Source organism: Hylobates moloch, unplaced genomic scaffold (assembly GCF_009828535.3).
Source record: "Hylobates moloch isolate HMO894 unplaced genomic scaffold, HMol_V3 SCAFFOLD_13, whole genome shotgun sequence".
NCBI classification, from domain to species: Eukaryota; Metazoa; Chordata; class Mammalia; order Primates; family Hylobatidae; genus Hylobates; species Hylobates moloch.
In genome coordinates, this window is record NW_026652288.1 from 96118503 (window position 1) to 96138570 (window position 20068).

Sequence of the window (20068 nt, forward strand, 5' to 3'; positions counted from 1 at the left end):
CCAAATCCTATAAAAACGGCCCCACCCCTATCTCCCTTCGCTGACTCTCTTTTCGGACTCAGCCCGCCTGCACCCAGGTGATTAAAAGCTTTATTGCTCACACAAAGCCTGTTTGGTGGTCTCTGCACACGGACGCGCATGAAAGATACCATCTGTATAAAGTCAGCACTTCCATCTGAGGCCACTCTCTAGTTCCCATAATGCTAATAGGAACCATCCCCAAAGCCACATATCACTTCCTGGATCAGAGTTCTCAGGACAGAATGTTTCTCTTACTACCATTCAGCTTCCTCCCAACCATTACCATCCCAGCACCCTTAATGTGCTCTCTCCCCCGAAGCTACTCCAGTTGCTAGAATGGCATCATTAGTACTGTAGAGTATCGCTCTTTAAGATTCAATAAAGCAAGAGGAAGAGGATGCATGACTCCCTGAGCTACTCCTTAGTCTCAGCAGAACAGTACTGTAGGAAATTATATTCCTGCTCTTGATGCCTCTTCCCATCCCCTCAACATTCCCATTCCTTTCCCTACACCAGCATTTGGTTCACCCAGGACACCCCATTTAGGGTGCAGCCAATATAGCCATAATAGAAGAGCTTCATTAAGGAGCTCAATTCGTAATAACAGAAACTCATAACAACAAAAACTCAAAATAGTTTTTGTTTTAATCAATAGCTTCCCCCTTCCCCACTGGGTTGGAGCGTCTTAACACCTTGACCAGATTCCATACATTCCTTTCATTCTCCGTTACACTGGGCTGGTCCCATTGGGTATTTAAAAGCCAGGTTACTGACATTAAAAGTTCAATTGCAAACATTATTCAAAACATGTTGCACTCATTAACCCTGACTTGTGGAAATGAGATCTACTTTTCATATATCTCCCTTTTCTTTCTATCTTCAAATCCTTTCCCTCTCTTCAGTTCACTCTAGAATCCCAGTAATTCTCAATCTTGACTGCACACACTGGATTACCTAGGAGTTTTAAAACTACCAATACCAAAGTCCACTCCCAGAGATTCTGATTAAATTGTCCTGGAGGGAGTCCTTGACATCAGGACTTTTTAAAGCTCCTGGGGTGATTCTAATATGAAGCCGAGTCTGAGAGACATTACTGCAGACTCTCACAGACACTCACTGTGGATAGAACAGGGAGGAATGGAGATGCTGCCTAACTGGCTGTTTGTTGGCAGTGAGGACGGAACCTAGGCTGATTCCCTCTGGTCCCTTTTGATGCTGCTGGCTCTGCTGGTCTGAGGGTTGCATATAGGTATACGGGTTTCTTCTGAAGGGCGAAGGTAGGGGGTCAGCTGTATCATAGCCCAGTCCCCCAATGCTGATCCCTTCTCACAGTGGGACGGGCATCCAACTATTTGACTCTTACTCTCACCACCATCCTCTTCCACATGAACCAATTCTTTTTGCAGGGAATTGGGATGGCATGAGGTGTCCCCAACTTCTTCACAGGCACACTAATAGTAATAAATAGCGTCACTTATTCAGCACCTACTCTATGCCAAGAATTATATTGGTTGCTTTCTTTTATTCTTTCTTTTTTTTTTAGATGGAATCTCACACTGTCGCCTGAGCTGGAGTGCAGTGGCACCATCTCAGCTCACTGCAATCTCTGCCTCCCGGGTTCAAGCGATTCTTCTGCCTCAGCCTCCCAAGTAGCTAGGATTACAGGCACCCGCCACCATGCCCAGCTAATTTTTTGTATTTTTAGCAGAGACAGGGTTTCACCATGTTGGCCAGGCTGGTCTCAATCTCCTGACCCTGTGATCAGCCCGCCTCGGCCTCCCAAAGTGCTGGGATTACAGGCATGAGCCACCGTGCCTGGCCTGTTTTCTTATTTAATTATCACACAAGCCTGCCAAGAGGTATCAATCCATATTTCATAAATGAGGAAACTAATTATCAGAGAAGTTTTGCTGCTTACCCAGCATTACACAGTAAGAAAGTAATAGAGCCAGGTTAGAAATTCAGATCTGACTTCAAAACGACAGGCTCTTCATTATTCTATTTTACCTGAAGTCACTTCCTTTTATAATGGTACCTGTTTAACATGTTCCCTCCCTTAGATAATGCAGCTGCCTTCTACTGAGGAGTTTTAGTGCCATGATCCATCAGTCCACTGACTGATGATGGAGATTTCCAGCCGAGACAGACAGGCAGATGGAGGAAAATTACCCCAGCCCCGCCCCCTACACCAACATAGGCACTGCTTATGTTCAAAGATGTACTTTAGATCTGCTATCTACTAGAAAAATCCAGACTTGTGCAGATCACAGTTCCACCCACTCATCAGCAGCATTTCTCAACTTTCTGTCCCCAGGACCCACTAATCATTTACAGCTTGTTGATGGTTATTTGAACCCAGGGTCAAGGTGAACACCCCCAGTTACACAATAAAAATGTATCAAGGTTTTGTTTAATCAATTGCGTGTGTTTCAGAAAGTCTGTATAAAATTCTCTGCAGTGGCAGATCATAGCAAGGGATGGTTTAACAAAATGAAGGCGCTCATTGCAGCACTGCTTTTGATCACACTGCAGTATTCGTGTGCCGTGAGTCCCACTGACTGTAGTGCTGTTGAGCCGGAGGCTGAGAAAGCTCTAGACCTGATCAATAAAAGGCGACGGGATGGCTACCTTTTCCAATTGCTGCGGGTTGCTGATGCCCACTTGGACAGAGTGGTGAGGAACTGCCAGTGGCAGAGCTGAGTTGGGAGATTACACACGGGGGCAAATGTGACTCTACCCTCTAGGCTTACTGCTTTGCACAATGAATGGCTTTGGTCAGAGTTTTTTGTTTGGCTTCTGTGGCTGCTCTAAATTGTTCTTTTTTCCTTCAAACTAACATTTGGTATTAGTGTGCCCTTAACTATGATTCGATTTGTGGGTACGTATTAGCATTTATGCTGAGCCCAATTACATGCTAAGTACTGCCAGAGAAACATTAATAAACTATGGGCCTTGGCCTCCAGGAAATAATAATACGCTGGCATATATAGGCAAACAGTGTAAGTTACTAGGATAAACTAGAGAGAAGGAAGTTTTCTCAATCCTCCTAAGGCTCCTAACTGAGCCTGAAATAAAACTGGTAGACAAGGCCAGGCGCAGTGGCTCACGCCTGTAATCCCAGCACTTTGGGAGGCCAAGATGGGCGGATCATGAGGTCGGGAGTTCAAGACCAGCCTGGCCAACATGGTGAAACCCCGTCTCTACTAAAAACACGAAAACTAGCTGGGCATGGTGGTGCGCGCCTGTAATCCCAGCTACTCAGGAGGCTGAGGCAGAAAGATCGCTTGAACTTGGGAGGCAGAGGTTGCAGTGAGTCGAGATGGTGCCACTGCACTCCAGCCTGGGCAACAGAGCTAGACTCCATTTCAAAAAAAAAAAAAAATAGTAGAAGAAAACATACAAATTTATTTAATCCAAGGTTTACCTGACACTGGAGTCTTCACAAATGAAGACTCAGATATCCAAAGAAACTGGCCACTTGCATACTTAGAATCCACGAAGGCTGTGCAGAATGCAGAAGTGTGATGGGACAAAAGGCTGTAATCTAAGAGTCATAGGCTGAAAGAAGGACCCAGCAAGCCCTCTCTGTTTGAGTTCTTCATGGCCTCTCTGTGTGGCATTTCTTTCTCCCAAGTATGGGACACGATCCCTTTGGAATGCGGATCTGAGGATCTGCTATCAAAGAGAGTAGGTCAGAGAATTTCTTTATGGCCAGCTCCTACAAAGAAAGACACAGGGGGAAGGTTAGATTCATATTTTAGGATTTATGGATGCTTTCGGGGAGAGGGATTCTACCATCTGTGACCTGCCCTGGAGAAGAGAAATTTTAGTTTCTATGGCTTGCCTTCGGGGAGAAAGCAGAGTAGGAGAACAAAGGGCAGAAGGTCAGACAGATCTGGCTTCTGAGGCCCTTCCCATTTCCTTCAGTTCAAAGGACTCAGCATGCCAAAGTACCATACTTTGAGGTACCATGTTCTGAGCCCCAACAATAGCCAAGTGACCAAAGGAGTGGTAAATGTACTGGAGCAGTTTAATGAGGGGAGATCTAGTAAGACTGGATGGGAGGAGGCTTCCGCTGTGTAATCACGCATAGGTAGGATTTGAACAGTTCTGGGTAAAGGTGTTCCTGGTGAATTCCTGACACCAGCACTTCTAGGTGGGCATGGAATCAGGAAGAAGGGTGTTAGGGAGCCATTGAATATAAGCAGGTGGATTCCAGAAGTTCCATATGGGCTCTGGAGCAGCCATCAGGTGGGAGCCAAGCCTGTGGGCTTGTCTTGAGGTGAGAAAAGCTTACTGTCTTCACTTAGATTACACGCCTACCTAAACTGGACTAGAGGAGCTGATAGACATTATAGAGAGACATGAAGCCTGCCTCTAAGCTCCCCAGATAACCTACTCTCCCTCTGATGGAAAAACTGAAATTAGAGAGGCCAGACAAGGAGTACTACAGAGGGTAGTTTACCCTTCTGAAAGTATCACAGAGGGAGGAACTGTGGGTTGCAGAGAACAGGTGTGCAGGAGTTTAGGATTCAACCAGTAATTCAGTGACCATTAGTCCCATGCCAGGCTCGTCAACACATGTTAGGGCATAGGATACAGCAGCACAGAGCTACTTCTGAGAGCTAGCATAGAGAGCGGGTGGATGGGGAGGCGTCCTGATGTGCCTGGGGAAATTGAGGCAAGAGACAGGGACATGAAGTAGAAAGCTATTTATGTATTCAGGAATGAAAGAACAAGGGGCAGACCTGGGTTAGTGGGAGTCAGGGCAACGAGACTGAGAAATAGACATGAGAGATATTGCCGAGAAAGACCATTCAGGGCCTGGTACTGGATAGCAAAAGCAAGGACAAGGAAAACGTCTCATAGGTTTACATGTTTTACCCCAGAGTCTAAGGCAATATATTGTTAGTGGTGCCACTGACAAAGACAAGGGAAGTGGAGAGGGCAGCTGGTTTGTAAGAGAAGAGAGAGGATTTAGCTTTGGGCAAAGCGACATCAAAGCAGAAAATCCCATGATCAGTAATAGAGCTGGGCAAGAGGACACAGCTACAAGGACAGATTGGAGGCCCTGATGAGGTTGTCATGACTTATATTTCTAGGCGTGTGTAGGTGATGACGCCTCCACTAAACCACCACTGCCATTTAGTGATAGCTTCTTAAAGTTTATGGGCAGAAGACAAATCAGGACCACTTAAAAAAAAGATTTGGAAATAACTCATTTAAGCTATGTATTGGAATCAATAGATCAAATGACACAAAGGTAGGGCATCTGCAAAGACAGTGAGAGGAACAGGAATTCTGTTTAAGTAATAAATATATAGCTTTAATAAATAAAAAAAAAACCTGCTAGGTTTCCATGTGCTACTCACATGTTGCTTTTGGCATTCCTCAGGAAAATACAACTGTATATTACTTAGCCTTAGATGTGCAAGAATCTGACTGTTCGGTCCTATCCAGGAAATACTGGAATGACTGTGAGTCACCTGATTCCAGACGTCCATCTGAAATAGTAAGTAAAGAGGGCACCTTCCCTCTGCTCTTACCATTCTTATTTTCCATCTACTCTGTTCACTCAGCCAATGTCTGGGCTAACACAGTAGAAGAGAAAGGGCAGCTTTTGCCTTGAGATTCATGAAGATGATGTTAACCTTGAGCAATACTCTTGACAGTCTTTCCTGGGAACACAGTTCAAGACAACTCAGCAGGGCGTGTGGTCCCATCAAAGAGCATAACCAGCTGTGGGTCCTTGGGAAAATCACCTAATAACATCCCTCCACTTTGGTGTTTTTTGACCGTAAAATAAGAAGTGGGTTTAGGAATTCATGAACTCTAAGGGCCTTCCACTCTTGACAGTCTACAGGTATGAGAATCTATGAACTTGTAATTGTGTCCTATGTACAGTGGTCCTATTTTCAGGAATGGCCAAAGGAGTTACTTGCAGTGAAGAATTGAGTCTTGTTCAGCACCTAGGATATACGCTGAGGAATAAGATCTGGCTTTGCATGTGGGAGGTGGGTACTCAAATGCCAGGCTCTCTGACACAGGTGGAGAACATGAAGATGAATAAGCAGAGATTCAAGATTTCATTTCCAGAAAATGAGAGGTTCACATTCCTGGGAGTTTCACCACTTTTTCCCTTGAAAGTGTTTAGGGCATGGCCATGATGCTTTAAATAGTTTCTCGCTGGTTCTCCTGAGGATTCTGAGTGCCAACAGGATGCAGCACACAGAAACTGACTAAGAAAATGCAGGGTTTGAGACAAGCTTTGATGAAAGAAATGAGTTTTTAAATGAACAGTAGGAGGATGTTGTATCACCTTTTTGCTCTTTCATATCCGACCTGAGGAAGGCAGGATGCAATGACTCAGCAAGTCCTCAAGATCCTCTTTCTTACAGGTGATCGGACAATGTAAGGTAATAGCTAGAAGACATTCCCATGAATCTCAGGATCTCAGAGTGATTGACTTTAACTGCACCACAAGTTCTGGTATGGTAATTTGTCAAATTGCTAATTAATTCCTGATTAATACAAATTCAATCACACTGTGGTATTTGTCTCATCTATGTACATATGTATTCATATATATTCAGATGTATTCATGTACATCTATGATGTACATGAAAGAAAAGACTTCACGGACTCCATCATTATTCATTCTCCAGAGAACAGAAGGGAGACAAGTTTCCCTGGTACTGGTACACCTTCTTTTAAAGAAATTCAACACATGAAAATAGAGATTTAGGAGGGGTAGGTTTGCATCATTACAGATATAGGCTTTGGAGTCAGACTTGCTTTAGCTTGAGTCATCGTCTGCCAGTTGTATAGTCTTGGGAGGAAGTAAAGTCTTGGGACCATGAAGTAAAGATTATGACACTTCCTATTTAAGACAAAATAATTGATGCTCAAAGAGGATAAACGACTTGGTCTCAAGAACAAAGCCAAGATATTGTGAAGACGTGACACTATCCCAGGAGTATTAACTCTAAATTCCATAGCTTTTTTATTTATTTATTTTTATTTTTGAGATGAAGTGTCTCTCTCGTTACCCAGGCTGGAGTGCAATAGTGTGATCTAGGCTCACTGCACCCTCTGCCTCCCAGGTTCAAGCAATTCTCCTGTCTCAGCCTCCCAAGTAGCTGGAATTGCAGGCATATGCCACCACACCCAACTAATTTTGTATTTTTAGTAGAGACGGAGTTTCTCCATGTTGGTCAGGCTGGCCTCAAACTCTTGACCTCAGGTGATCTGCCCACCTTGGACTCCCAAAGTGCTGGGATTACAGGTGTGAGCCACCACGCCCGGCCTCCATACCCTTTTAATTTACAATTTCAGAAAGAATTATCACAGGATTCCTTTTTAAAATAGCAAGTCTAAATATGATATTATATACAGAAATGCAAGCTACTGCCACAGGAGATTGCATTGAAGAAAGGATGATCTGTATCTTCTCCTCTCTCTGGGCAAAACTCTATGTTAATGCTCTGTCTTCCTCCTTGGCAACAACAGGAAGAACTTATTAAAATATTAGTGGCCTGGTGCGGTGGCTGACATCTATAATCTCAGCACTTTGGGAGGCTGAGACCAGAGGGTCGCTTGAGCCCAGGAGTTTGAGACTAGCCTGGGCAATGTGGCTCAATCCCATCTCTATTATTTAATATATATGTTTATATATATATCATATTAATACATAAATATATTATATAATACATAAATATATGATATATAATATATAAATATATGGTGTATGATATAATATATAAATATACAATAGATATTATATGATAGATTACATATTTATTAGCAAATGTCATAGTTGTCATATTAATATATATATATGTTAGCACTTTATCAGTGGTACTGGTGAAGGCATCATGAGTAGGGGTCACAACATAGACATGGGGATCAAAAAGACTCGAAGGAAGAATCAGCAGTTTAGTTCTGTTGCCAAATGGCTGGTTGATCTTGAAGCAGTTACTTAGCTCTTCCAACCCTCAATTTGCCCATCCTTAAAATGAAAGTTATTGTCATTCTTGCCACCAAGCCACTATTAACATTTCCAGCCCTTAACTGTGACACTGCCATCTTCTTTCTCCAGTCTCTTCAGCACTGGCCGATACCAAAGACAGTCCCGTCCTCTTAGATTTCTTGGAGGATACTGAGCGCTACAGAAAACAAGCCGACAAAGCCCTTGAGAAGTACAAAGAGGAGAATGATGACTTTGCCTCTTTCAGAGTGGACCGAATCGAGAGAGTCGCAAGAGTGGTGAGTCTCCACTAAGGTTCAGCTGGAGTCTGAGGGCCCAGACCCCAACCTGGCAGCAGAAACTGAATGGCGTCCCCTCTCCACCTGCCTCAGTTGACCAGCTGCCTTTTAATTTGTCACTTTTGGGGCCATAAAAGACAGGCAGCAGGTATTAAAAAAATACCAAAAAATTGCCTTCCTCAAACACTTTTTTTTTTTTTTTTTTGAAGGTTGGGTAGGGGAGTGGACAGAGACGAGAGAAAATCTAAAGAGGAAACAGGGAAAGACAAGAACATATGAGGGTTGTGTCATTACAAATCATCCAATACTAACCTTCTTGTACTCTGATGGAAAACTGAAGTTCAGAGAAACTACCGCACCACACCAAGTAATGTGCCTATAGTTAGACAGTTCCCTGCTCTCTCTACAAGGACCCAAGTGCTTTCACCCAGAGCTGTCTTGTAGAGCAACTGGTTGACATTTGCTGTGCATTCAGAAAACGCAGCGTTAAATAGGTAGTGTTGCATACAAGTAAAGAAATGAGTACCATGCAGTTGCTCAAAGAATGTTTGGACCCATGAGCACTGTAGTTTGAAAACATTGGTACAGAGAAACGCAGGTTATAGAACAGGACTTAGACTATGGATCCTTTTATATGAAACACTTAGATCTACCTGTGTATGTGTAACACACCTAGGAAAACACTCGAAGAGGAAACACATCAAATAAATGAGAATGAAAACTCTGGGAAGAAGTTGGAGTGCAGGAGGGGTGATTTTTCACACTCTACTTCATTATGCATTTATTATTTGAACATTTTCAGTGAAATGGTATTCACCTTATCACTTAGGTGATACATTTTTAAAAGGCAGAAACCGTTTTAAAAAATGACACATACTGGTGATTTTGAATTCTCATACTGCCTTAAAAAATATTGAATGGTAGTTATCTACTGCTTTTTTTTTCCTTTTTCTTTGTCTGTTCTTGAAACCATTTTGATCCCATCTGTTCTAGAGAGGAGGGGAAGGAACCGGTTATTTTGTGGACTTCTCTGTGCGGAACTGCTCCAGACACAATTTCCCCAGACACCCCAATGTGAGTATAAGAAATGTCTGTGACTGTTGACTAGAATCACAGAGATAAAAGAAGAAGAAGGAGGAGGAGGAGGAGGAGGAAAAGGAAATGAGGAGGAGGAGAAGGAGGAAGAAATGTCTGTGAAATACAAAGTATCATCTGGGAAGCACTTAGTACCTGCCAGGCACTCTTCTAGGTGATTTACACATCAGATAACTTATTGTTTTGTTTTGTTTTTGAGATGGAGTTTCGCTCTTGTTGCCCAGGTTGGAGTGCAATGGTGCGGTGTCGGCTCACTGCAACCTCCGCCTCCCGGGTTCAGGTGATTCTCCTGCCTCAGCCTCCCGAGTAACTGGGATTACAGGCATGCACCACCGTGCCCAGCTAATTTTTGTATTTTTAGTAGAGATGGGGTTTCACCATGTTGGTCAGGTTGGTCTCAAACTCCTGACCTCAGGTGATCCACCCACTTCAGCCTCTCAAAGTGCTGGGATTACAGGTGTGAGCCACCATGCCCGGTCTATGATAACTTATTAACCCTCATACTACCATATGAGAGAGATACTGTTTTTATCCCAAATTAGCAGATAGGGAAACTGAGGCACAGAGAACCTAAGCGAACCATAAGAACATGATTTTATAATATACATGATATATACCTAAACTTAAAACTAAGTTTCTAACTCATTAGGATTAAAGGCTTAGTTAGAACTATAGTAACTCGTACTAAGACCCTACACCAGGTGGTTTTATTAATTCCACATCATTGACACTCACAGGAATCCCACCTGACAAATGAGGAGGTAACTGAAGCTCAGCAAAGGAGAGGTCTTGCCAATGTTCACAATCAAGCTGAGATTAAAACTTAGTTATTCTCATACAAAGTCCAGTGGGATTTTTCCTCTAATCATTTACAAATAGATTCCCATGTAGCTGCCGGAAGACATTATTAATACCACCTGGCATTTGCATGGTGACCTACAGTTAAAGAAACACCTCCACATCTGTTATTGCCAGGTCAGAGCCTCATGAAAATCCTGCTGACAAGTAAAAGCAAGTATCTGCCTACATTTCCCTGTGACAAGGGGACCTAAAATTAAAAGCACTTACCTAAGGGCACTTAGCTAGAGAGTGTTAGGAAGTGGAATTTTAATTATGATGCCAAGTCCAGGATTTTTCTGAGGTTTAACAACACATTCTCCCTGGTCAAAAGGGAGAAGCCATCCATTAGTACCTTTGTTAGCTCTTCTAATATCCACACTGAACCAGGTCTAGAATCCTTCTTAGTGGCCACCAGAAAAGACACCTCCCTCCCCTACTCCTATGGCCAACAAACCCTTCATGATCTTGGTGTGGATAATGTAAACCCAGAGCTGAGGAGGAGGCTCAGGGGTAAGTGTTTTACTGCATCCTCTCGTTTAATTAATCCCTCCCACAACCTGTGAGTACATAGTATTATCCCCATTTTACAATGGCTGACTTTCAGAAATCTTTTGTAACTTTCCCAAACTCACAACTAGGAAATGGAGAAGCCAGGATTAACATAGGTCTCTCTGATTCCCAGACTGTACTCAGAACCTCAATGCTTAGCAGTTTCTTCTAGCAGACAGCCGTCCTCTTGTCCTAGTCAATCTTTCACAGGTGGGTTTAGGAGCATCTGGAGCACAGGAGTGGCAGCCAGTTTTAGCCCTTGTACTTGGGTGGAGTCAGCAGACACTTGCCTTGACAATGTCCATGAAAACCCATCTTTATGCTATACAGATGCCCTCCTGTCCAACACTTTCCTCCAAGGGACCAGCTGAAGTTGTAAAAATCCCTCTTTGACACCATTCCTCATTGTCCTAGGCACAGGCAACTGAGGTCTCCAGTGCAGAAGGGTTGGCCTAAAGGCAAGGCAGCAATGATGTGGTTTTCCTCATCATTTCCACCACCCATGGGGAAGCCCAGTGCTGGTGTCCGCTCATGAAAAAAACCACAGCAACTTGAGTGATACCCTTCACCACCTGCACTTTCCCCAAAGTGTTAAGAAGGAAAGATTGCTGAACAACTGGTGGGAATATCTGATCATATTACCCTGATTTTTCTAAAGCACTTCTTCCTTTTCTGAATGTCTGGAAGCTAACTCTGGCTGGTCATCTTCACACTATCTGGACACACACACTAACAGCTCCTCATTCCTTTGTAGGTCTTTGGATTCTGCAGAGCAGATTTGTTCTATGATGTAGAAGCCTTGGACTTGGAAAGCCCAAAAGACCTTGTCATAAACTGCGAAGTCTTCGACCCTCAGGTGGGTTGTCTAAGCAGACTTTGTCATGGCAGTGCCAGATTAAGTGACATACGTACACAAATAGTGTTGTTGGTTCCTAAAGCTCTGTATGTGTGTGTGTGTGTGTGTGTGTGTGTGTGAGAGAGAGAGAGAGAGAGAGACAGAGACAGAGACAGAGGGAGACGAAGAGAGACAGAAAGAGAGAGACAGACAGACATGCAAGAAAAAAGATACAGAGAGTATCCCACAACTGGGGAAAGGAGTGCAATTGCCAGATGACACAAAAAATATGAAAACTTTTCCAAGAATTGAAGAGGGGTAACAATTGGCAGAAAATTAAAATCGTGTCCAATTCAACCAAACTTGAAGGAATTTGAAAATGCTCCTTGTAGTTGGGACTCTAGTGCTGAGACTTAGTCATTCCTAAGCTTATATTATTGGGCACAGAATCTAAGGGGAATAAATCAGCCTCAAATTTATTATGTAAATGTATATAAAATAAGATGCAAAACCATATTTTGCATCTGTCTCAGAAATCTTTGGTCTATTTTTTACATGAGTACAAAGATTTGCTTCACAAAATTTTTCATATCAGAAACAAAACTTAAAATAATCCAAACATCTAATCCCAAGTTAAAAAAAAGAAAAAGGAACAAAGGGCAGGATTGTCACCATGAACATGGCTCTGTCTTTTTTTTTTTTTTTTTTTTTTTTTTGAGAAGGAGTTTTGCTCTTATTGTCTAGGCTGGAGTACAATGGTGCCATCTCGGCTCACTGCAACCTCTGCCTCCTGGGTTCAAGCGATTCTCCTGTCTCAGCTTCCTGAGTAGCTGGGATTACAGGCATGTGCCACCATGCCTAGCTAATTTTGCATTTTTAGTAGAGATGGCGTTTCTCCATGTTGGTCAGGTTGGTCTCGAACTCCCGACCTCAGGTGATCCACCTGCCTCGGCCTCCCAAAGTTCTGGGATTACAGATGTGAGTCACTACGCCCGGCCTCCGTAGCTATTTTTTAAAAATTAAACTCTGAACAAGGAAGAGAGAGAAGAGGTCAAGTGTTCAGCCTTTAGGAGTAAGGGATGTTGATACCGTCAAACCTCAGTTAAGAATATCAGTTATAAGGCACTAGTTTTCCAGTGTTGGTCTACAGATGGGTGCCAGGTCATGATATTGTTTCACCACTCTGTGTAGTAAAAATGAAAAAAAAATTAAGGATAATGACGTTTTTTATATCTAACATTTATCTATCTAAAGGACAATCCTTTACTCTGACATCGTGTTTCTGGCTCCTTCTTTTTTTTTTTTTTTAATCAAAATTTCATTCCAGGCTGGGCGTGGTGGCTCACGCCTGTAATCCCAGCACTTTGGGAGGCTGAGCTGGGGGGATTACTTGAAACAAGGAGTTCAACATGGTGAAACCTGTCTCTACTAAAAATACAAAAATTAGGAGCCTGGGCAACAGAGTGAGACTCTGTCTCAAAAAAAGAAAAAAAAAATTAGGTGGGTGTGGTGGCTTGGACCTGTAGTCCCAGCTACTTGGGAGGCTGAGGCAGGAGAATTGCTTGAACCTGAGAGGTGGACGTTGCAATGAGCAGAGATTGCACCACTGCACTCCAGACTGGGTGACAGAGTGAGATTCAGTCTCAGAAAAAATAATCGTTTCTTTTGTGAAACAATGATGGTGGTAAATGATAGTTGTTGCTAATATTTTAAGTATCAACTGGGCTAGATAACGATTTGAGAATCTTTCTTCATAATACTTTTTAAATTGATTTGTGGAGTCTATGATCTGGGAGCCATTGGTGTAAATCAAGTCAAGTATCTACCATCTTCTTTTATGTTACATGATGATAGGCACTTTTCTGTGACCTTTTCCAGGAACATGAGAACATCAATGGTGGACCGCCTCATTTGGGACATCCCTTCCACTGGGGTGGGCATAAGCATTCTTCCGCCACCAAGCCTCCATTCAAGCCCCATGGATCCAGAGATCATCATCATCCCCACGAGCCACACAAACATGGACCCCCACCTCCTCCAGATGAAAGAGATCACTCACATGGACCCCCACTTCCACAAGGCCCTCCCCCACTATTGCCCATGTCCTGCTCAAGTTGTCAACATGCCACTTTTGACACAAATGGGACCCAAAGACATTCTCATAATAGTAATTTCAGTGACCTCCATCCCCATAAGCATCATCCCCATGGACACCACCCCCATGGATTCCATCCCCATGCACACCATCCTCATGAGCATGATACCCATAGACAGCATCCCCACGGACACCACCCCTATGAACACCATCCTCACGCACACCATCCTCATGGACACCACCCCCATGGACGCCATCCTCATGGACACCATCCCCATGGCCCCCATCCCCATGGCCCCCATCCCCATGGCCCCCATCCCCACTGCCATGATTTCCAAGACTATGGACCTTGTGACCCACCACCCCATAACCAAGGTCACTGTTGCCACGGCCATGGCCCACCACCTGGGCACTTAAAAAGGCAAGGCCCAGGTAAAGGACCCCGTCCCTTCCATTGCAGACAGATTGGATTTGTGTACCGACTCCCTCCTCTAAGCAAAGGTGAGGTGCTGCCACTTCCTGAAGCCAATTTTCCCAGCTTCCCATTGCCACCCCACAAACACCCTCTAAAGCCAGACATTCAGCCCTTTCCTCAATCAGCCTCTGAATCATGTCCAGGGAAGTTCAAGCGTGAGTTTCCACAAGTTTCCACGTTTTTTGCACATACACTTCCGAAATAAAATGTGATTCCTTTGAAGAGGAAAATGAATAATACATTGAATTAGAAACATAGATAAAATGACCAGTAATTGTGAAAATTACAGTTCTTTTTGACTCACTTTCATACTGAAGATGCAGCAAAATGTGAATGGGAAAAGAGATGGCCTGAGAAGGAGATCAAATGGAAAGGAGAGGAAAGAACTCAGTGCTGCCAATTAGTAGTTAATTCTGTCACTCACCACTACATCACTTAAGGCAAATCTATGCCACTCAGAATCTCCTTCTTTCCTGGACTTAACTCTAATTCTAGAGTCTCTGTTACTGCTTGGGCTATACCTGGGCATACCAATAAAGTATGGTATTGAAACTATTGTTATCATTTATTTCATTTTATTTTCTAAGTTCCAGGGCACATGTGCAGGGTGTGCAGGTTTGTTATGTAGGTAAAAGCATGCCATGGTGTTTTGCTGCATGCATCAAACCCATCATCTAGGTATTAAGCCCAGCATGCTTTAGTTCTTTTTCCGAATGCTCTCCTGCTTCCCACCCTCCCCCTATTTATTATTATTAAAGTGACCTAAATTCTCTCCTAGTGATTATTACTAGGCGTCTAAATTTTCTTTTGGAAAAATAAGTTCTAAATTCGTCATGAAGCAAACAAACCTCTGGCTATAAATTGCAAAGAAGCTTGCTAACATGAATCATGACCATAAATTCAGGTGCACAAGAAATGTCACTTTTTGCTCAGAACAAATTAATTTCTATTTGAGGATGCCATCCTACTTGCTTAGTGGGAAATTGAACCCCAGTCCTTCTTGGAGTCCCCTTGCCCTGCCCTGCTACTTTCCACACAAAGTTGGGCCACAGTTCTAGGATCTCACACAGTGCCAAGCTGTCCAGGTGGTAGGAAGCAGGATAGTGACTATCCGTCAGCCAGGGCGACTGTTGGACCAATGATCATCATCATGAGTGACAGCCATCATGCTCAGGGATAGTCACAATCCTGTTCACATCACTCTTTCAGTCTGATTTATCTGCTACTTCTGTAGCAAACTGGGGGTGCAGGAGTGTCTGTACACTAGTAATGGACATGACTGCCAAGGTATGGCATATGGCTACTCTCTTCCTGGGATCTTGCTGCCTTCCCAGCTGCATGCCCAGAAAGCAGGGCAGAGGTCTCCTCTGCCTCAGAGACCCCTTACCCCACTCTTCTTCTTATACCTTCTCCCTCAGCTAAGGACTCTCTTGCTAGTCTCAGGTAACTTCACTTTATTTATTTTTAGGGCCAGAAGACTCTTTTTCCACACTGTACTCCTCTTTCTTTTTCCTCCTCAAATCAGGACTCAATCACTTGAAACAAACTAAAAGAATTCAGATTCTGTCTATCTTCCAACAACAATAGTGATACTCAAAGTATTTCATAATCAACACGACCCAAGCACTGACCAACCAGACCAGAAACAACAACCTATCAGAACAGTCACCATCCATAAACAACCAGCGTGACCACACTGGCAGATGCAGCTGAATGTGGGCCTGCAGAATCACATTCCTCCTGGAGGCACGAACACCAGGTCAGCTGCTTGAACAGGGAGAGGAGAAAGGTGAGACTCATGGAGGGCAAAAGATACAGAGGTTAATAACTCAGAATGTATCCTCCTGCAGAAGCACTAGAGTAGGGTTCAATAATTTACAAAGCACTTTCGTAAACGCTGCTTGAGTTAATGAAAATATTCCTTGGAATACAGAGGAGTTGAAGTTCTCAATTCATTTCAGTTAAGTGCATTCTTCCTATGCACACCTGATACTGCAAGGGAATAATGGGATAAGAAACCATTCCCACCCCGGGACGGTACGTTCTACTAGAGGTTTTAGACAATACACCATGCTTTTCTAGACTTCTTTTTGTTTGTTTGTTTGTTTGTTTGTTTGTTTTCACAGAGTCTTGCTCTGTTGCCCAGGCTGGAGTGCAGTGGCACGATCTCAGCTCACTGCAACCTCCACCTCCTGGGTTCAAGCGATTCCCCGGCCTCAGCCACCCTAGCAGCTGGCACTGCAGGCATGCGCCACCACGCCCAGCTAATTTTTGCATTTTTAGTAGAGACGGGGTTTCACCATATTGACCAGCAGCTGGTCTCGAACTCCTGACTTCATGATCCATCTGCCTCAGCCTGCCAAAGTGCTGGGATTACAGGCGTGAGCCACCGCGCCAAGCTGCTTTTCTAGGCTTCTTATGTCATCCCAGCTAAAAAGTGTATCAATATTTGTTTACAAATATTTCATAAACTTTCAAAGGTGATGTTCACAGAGGCAACATAATTAATGCCTCTTCAAATGTCTAAAGCCCAAACTCCTCATTCTTCTCCAGAAAAGCTCTCCCACTTCCTAACATCAGCCTTTCTGTCATTGGCAATACCATTCTTCAAATCCTTCAGGCAGAAATGTTTATTGATTTTCCCTTTTTCTTCATCCCCAATTTATGCTATAACAGAAAACACTTTGTCTGCTTTGTTCATTAAAGCACTTGCCACACAATAAGGGTTTAAAAAATGTTTGTATAATAAGCGGGTACATTAAACATTTACTATGAGTCTGAAGATACGGCCGATCGCAGTGGCTCACGCCTATAATCCCAGCACTTTGGGAGGCTGAAGCAGGTGGATCACTGGCCGACATGGTGAAACCCCATCTCTACCAAAAAAATACAAAAATTACCCGGGCGTGGTAGCTCACGCCTGTAGCCTCAGCTACTCAGGAGGCTGAGGTGGGAGAAATACTTGAAACCCAGGAGGCGGAGGTTGCAGTGAGCCACGATCCCATGACTGCACTTCAACCTGGGCAACTGAGTGAGACCCTGTCTCCAAATAAATAAATAAACAATAAAAATTAAAATTAAGTTGTTTGATATATTTTGTAATTTAATCTTTACCGACAACTCTCTCATGCAGAAAATATCACTGTATCAGAATAGGCCAGTTGCTAGAAAAAACTCAGTGGCCTAATGATGGAGAATTTGATTTCTCTCTCGTGTTACAGGTCAATATGGGTTATCAGCAGGTGGCCATCCAAACGGTGATTCAGGGTGCCAGGCTCCTTTTGTCTAGGGGCTCCGCTCTACCCTTGGCCTCAGAATTGTCTCTTGGATCCTCTGCATCCAGCCCACATGGGGAGAGAGTAGAGGATCATAAAGGTGGTTTCTGTGGGCCAGGCCTGGAAGGTGCATGCATGATTCATGCTCACATCTCACTGCCTAGAACTCAGTCATATGGCCACTCCTCATGTGAGGGAGATGGGGAAATGAAGACTGCCTGTACTCCAAGGAGGAAAGGGACATAGGTAGGGAAAATAGGCTGTACAATCAACCATTTCTTAGGGAAAGAAGAGAACAAAAGAGGTTGAATTACTTCCTTAGGATCTTACAGTCTGTAAATGTGGGACTGGAATTAGAACCTTGATTGGCCTGCGCCAAAGCCACATGCTGTCTTCTTTATGACACTGCCCGTGATGGTGCACAGGCCTGTTTCTGAGTCTTCACTGGAAACACTTGCTGGTCAGCTGCTACCATTCTGATCTACTTCCCCCGGACAGTGTTCCCTTATGCATGTCTTCATCCTCCCAGTGTTCAGCTTCCACATTTCTGCTTCTCTTCCTTCCTCTCAGCCTAAGAACTTCACAAAATCTCTTCCATTTTTCATATTTTCCACACAACTCCCCATTAAAATCTGCCTTCCCCCACGACTATGCACTTGAACCTATTTCAGTCAGGCAGGGATTCTTAGACACCTTTCCCTAGTATTAGAGATAGTTTATAAGAACTAATCACCAGGTCCTGCACATATATTAATTACCTCACTCACTCCTCAAAAACACCCTATTAAGATATCATGATTTTCCACCTATTACAGGCGAGAAACCTAAGCCTCAGAAACTTTATGTGACCCTGTCTTCCTTGAGATCACATAGGTAAGTAGTAGAACTACATTGGAATCCGGGTTGAACTTACTGCCAAGTTCATGTTCCTGCCCCACCCCTACAATAGCCCCACTGGCTCCCACTGCCCCTTCTTCTCCAGCGAGAATCAGTTGGCAAGTTAGATTGACAAGAGATCCTAACAGCAACAAAACGTCAATCTTTTATGTTTGTAAGACTTGAAGACACACATTTACTACAGGAAAACACGTGTCTCTAACCTACCTTTAAAACTCCTCTCTCCGAATGGTCTAACTTTATGAAAAAGGTTGCTTAGGCTTGGTGAATGCAAAACACCATATCACTGTAGGGGCAAAAGGTGCAACGCCCTTCCTCACCCATCCTCAGGGTCACAGCTGACTTACCTACAACAAACGACAAGTGAGCAAGAGAAAGCAGAGCATATTTATTTAATCCAAGTTTCCATAACATGAGAGCCTTCAGAATGAAGGCCCAAAGACCCAAGGGACAACTGTCCATTGCTAAGCTTAGATTCCGTGAAGACTGAACAGCAGCATGATCTAACAAAAAAGGAAAGATGCGATAGTAATAGGCTATCAGGGGAAACCCCACAAGACCTTCACTTGGAGTTCTCCATTGGCCTCTCTGTGGCATTTCTTGCTCCCATTTATGGTGCAGGACACATTTGGCATGCAGATCTTAGGACCTACTAGCAGACAGAGTAGATTAGAGAATTTATTTTATGGCCAGCTCCTACACAGAAAGGCCTGGATGAAAGGTGAGAGTCATATTTTAGGTTTTATGGCTGCTTTGGAGCAGAGGGATTCCTTTCTCTGACCTGCCTGTGGGAAGAGGAATTCTAGTTTCTATGGCTTGCCTTGGGAGAGAAGGGAGAGTAGGAGAACAAAGAGTGGAAGCAGGTCAGACAGTTCTTGCCTCTGAGGTCCTTTTGGTTTCCTTCAGTTCAAGCGGCGCAGCATGCCAAGGCATCATACTGTGGGGTATCCTTTTTTGAGCCCTAAAATATTCAAGTGAACACAGGAGGGGTAAATGTACTGCAACCATCTAATGAAGGGAGATCTAGTCGGATTGCATGGGAGAAGCCTTCAGCCAATGTATTAGTCTGTTTTCACACTGCTGATAAAGACATATCTGTGACTGGGCAATTTACAGAAGGAAGAGGTTTATTGACTTACAGTTCCATGTGGCTAGAAAGACCTCACAATCATGGTGGAAGGTGAAAGGCATGCCTCACATGACAGCAGACAAGAGAAGAGAGCATGTGCCGGGAAACTCCCCTTTTTAAAATCATCATATCTCATGAGACTTATTCACTATCATGAGGATAGCACAGGAAAGACCTGCCTCCATGATTCAATCACCTCCCACTGGGTCCCTCCCACAACACATGGGAATTCAAGATGAGATGTGGGTTGAAACAGAACCAAACCATATCATTCTGCCCCTGGCTTTCCCCAAATCTCATGTCCTCACATTTCAAAACCAATCATGCCTTCCCAACAGTCCCCCAAAGTCTTAACTTATTTCAGCATTAACTCAAACGTTCAAAGTCCAAAGTCTCATCTGAGACAAGGCACGTCCCTTCTGCCTATGAGCCTGTAAAATCAAAAGCAAGTTAGTTACTTCCTAGATACAATGGGGTTACAGGCATTGGGTAAATACACTCATTCCAAATGGGAGAGATTGGCCAAAACAAAGGGGCTACAGGCACCATGCAAGTCCAAAATCCAACAGGGCAGTCAAATCTTAAAGCTCCA

General features: G+C 43.7%; 1 protein-coding gene across 1 annotated transcript; it reads left to right on the forward strand.

The window, feature by feature from the left end:
• Positions 1-2511: 2511 nt before the first annotated feature.
• HRG (histidine rich glycoprotein) lies at positions 2512-14380 on the forward strand. Its single transcript, XM_032171856.1, has 7 exons — positions 2512-2694; positions 5417-5533; positions 6420-6510; positions 8120-8286; positions 9280-9360; positions 11525-11626; positions 13484-14380. The coding sequence occupies exons 1-7, from the start codon at positions 2512-2514 to the stop codon at positions 14378-14380; spliced, it is 1638 nt and encodes a 545-aa protein (XP_032027747.1).
• Positions 14381-20068: the final 5688 nt, after the last annotated feature.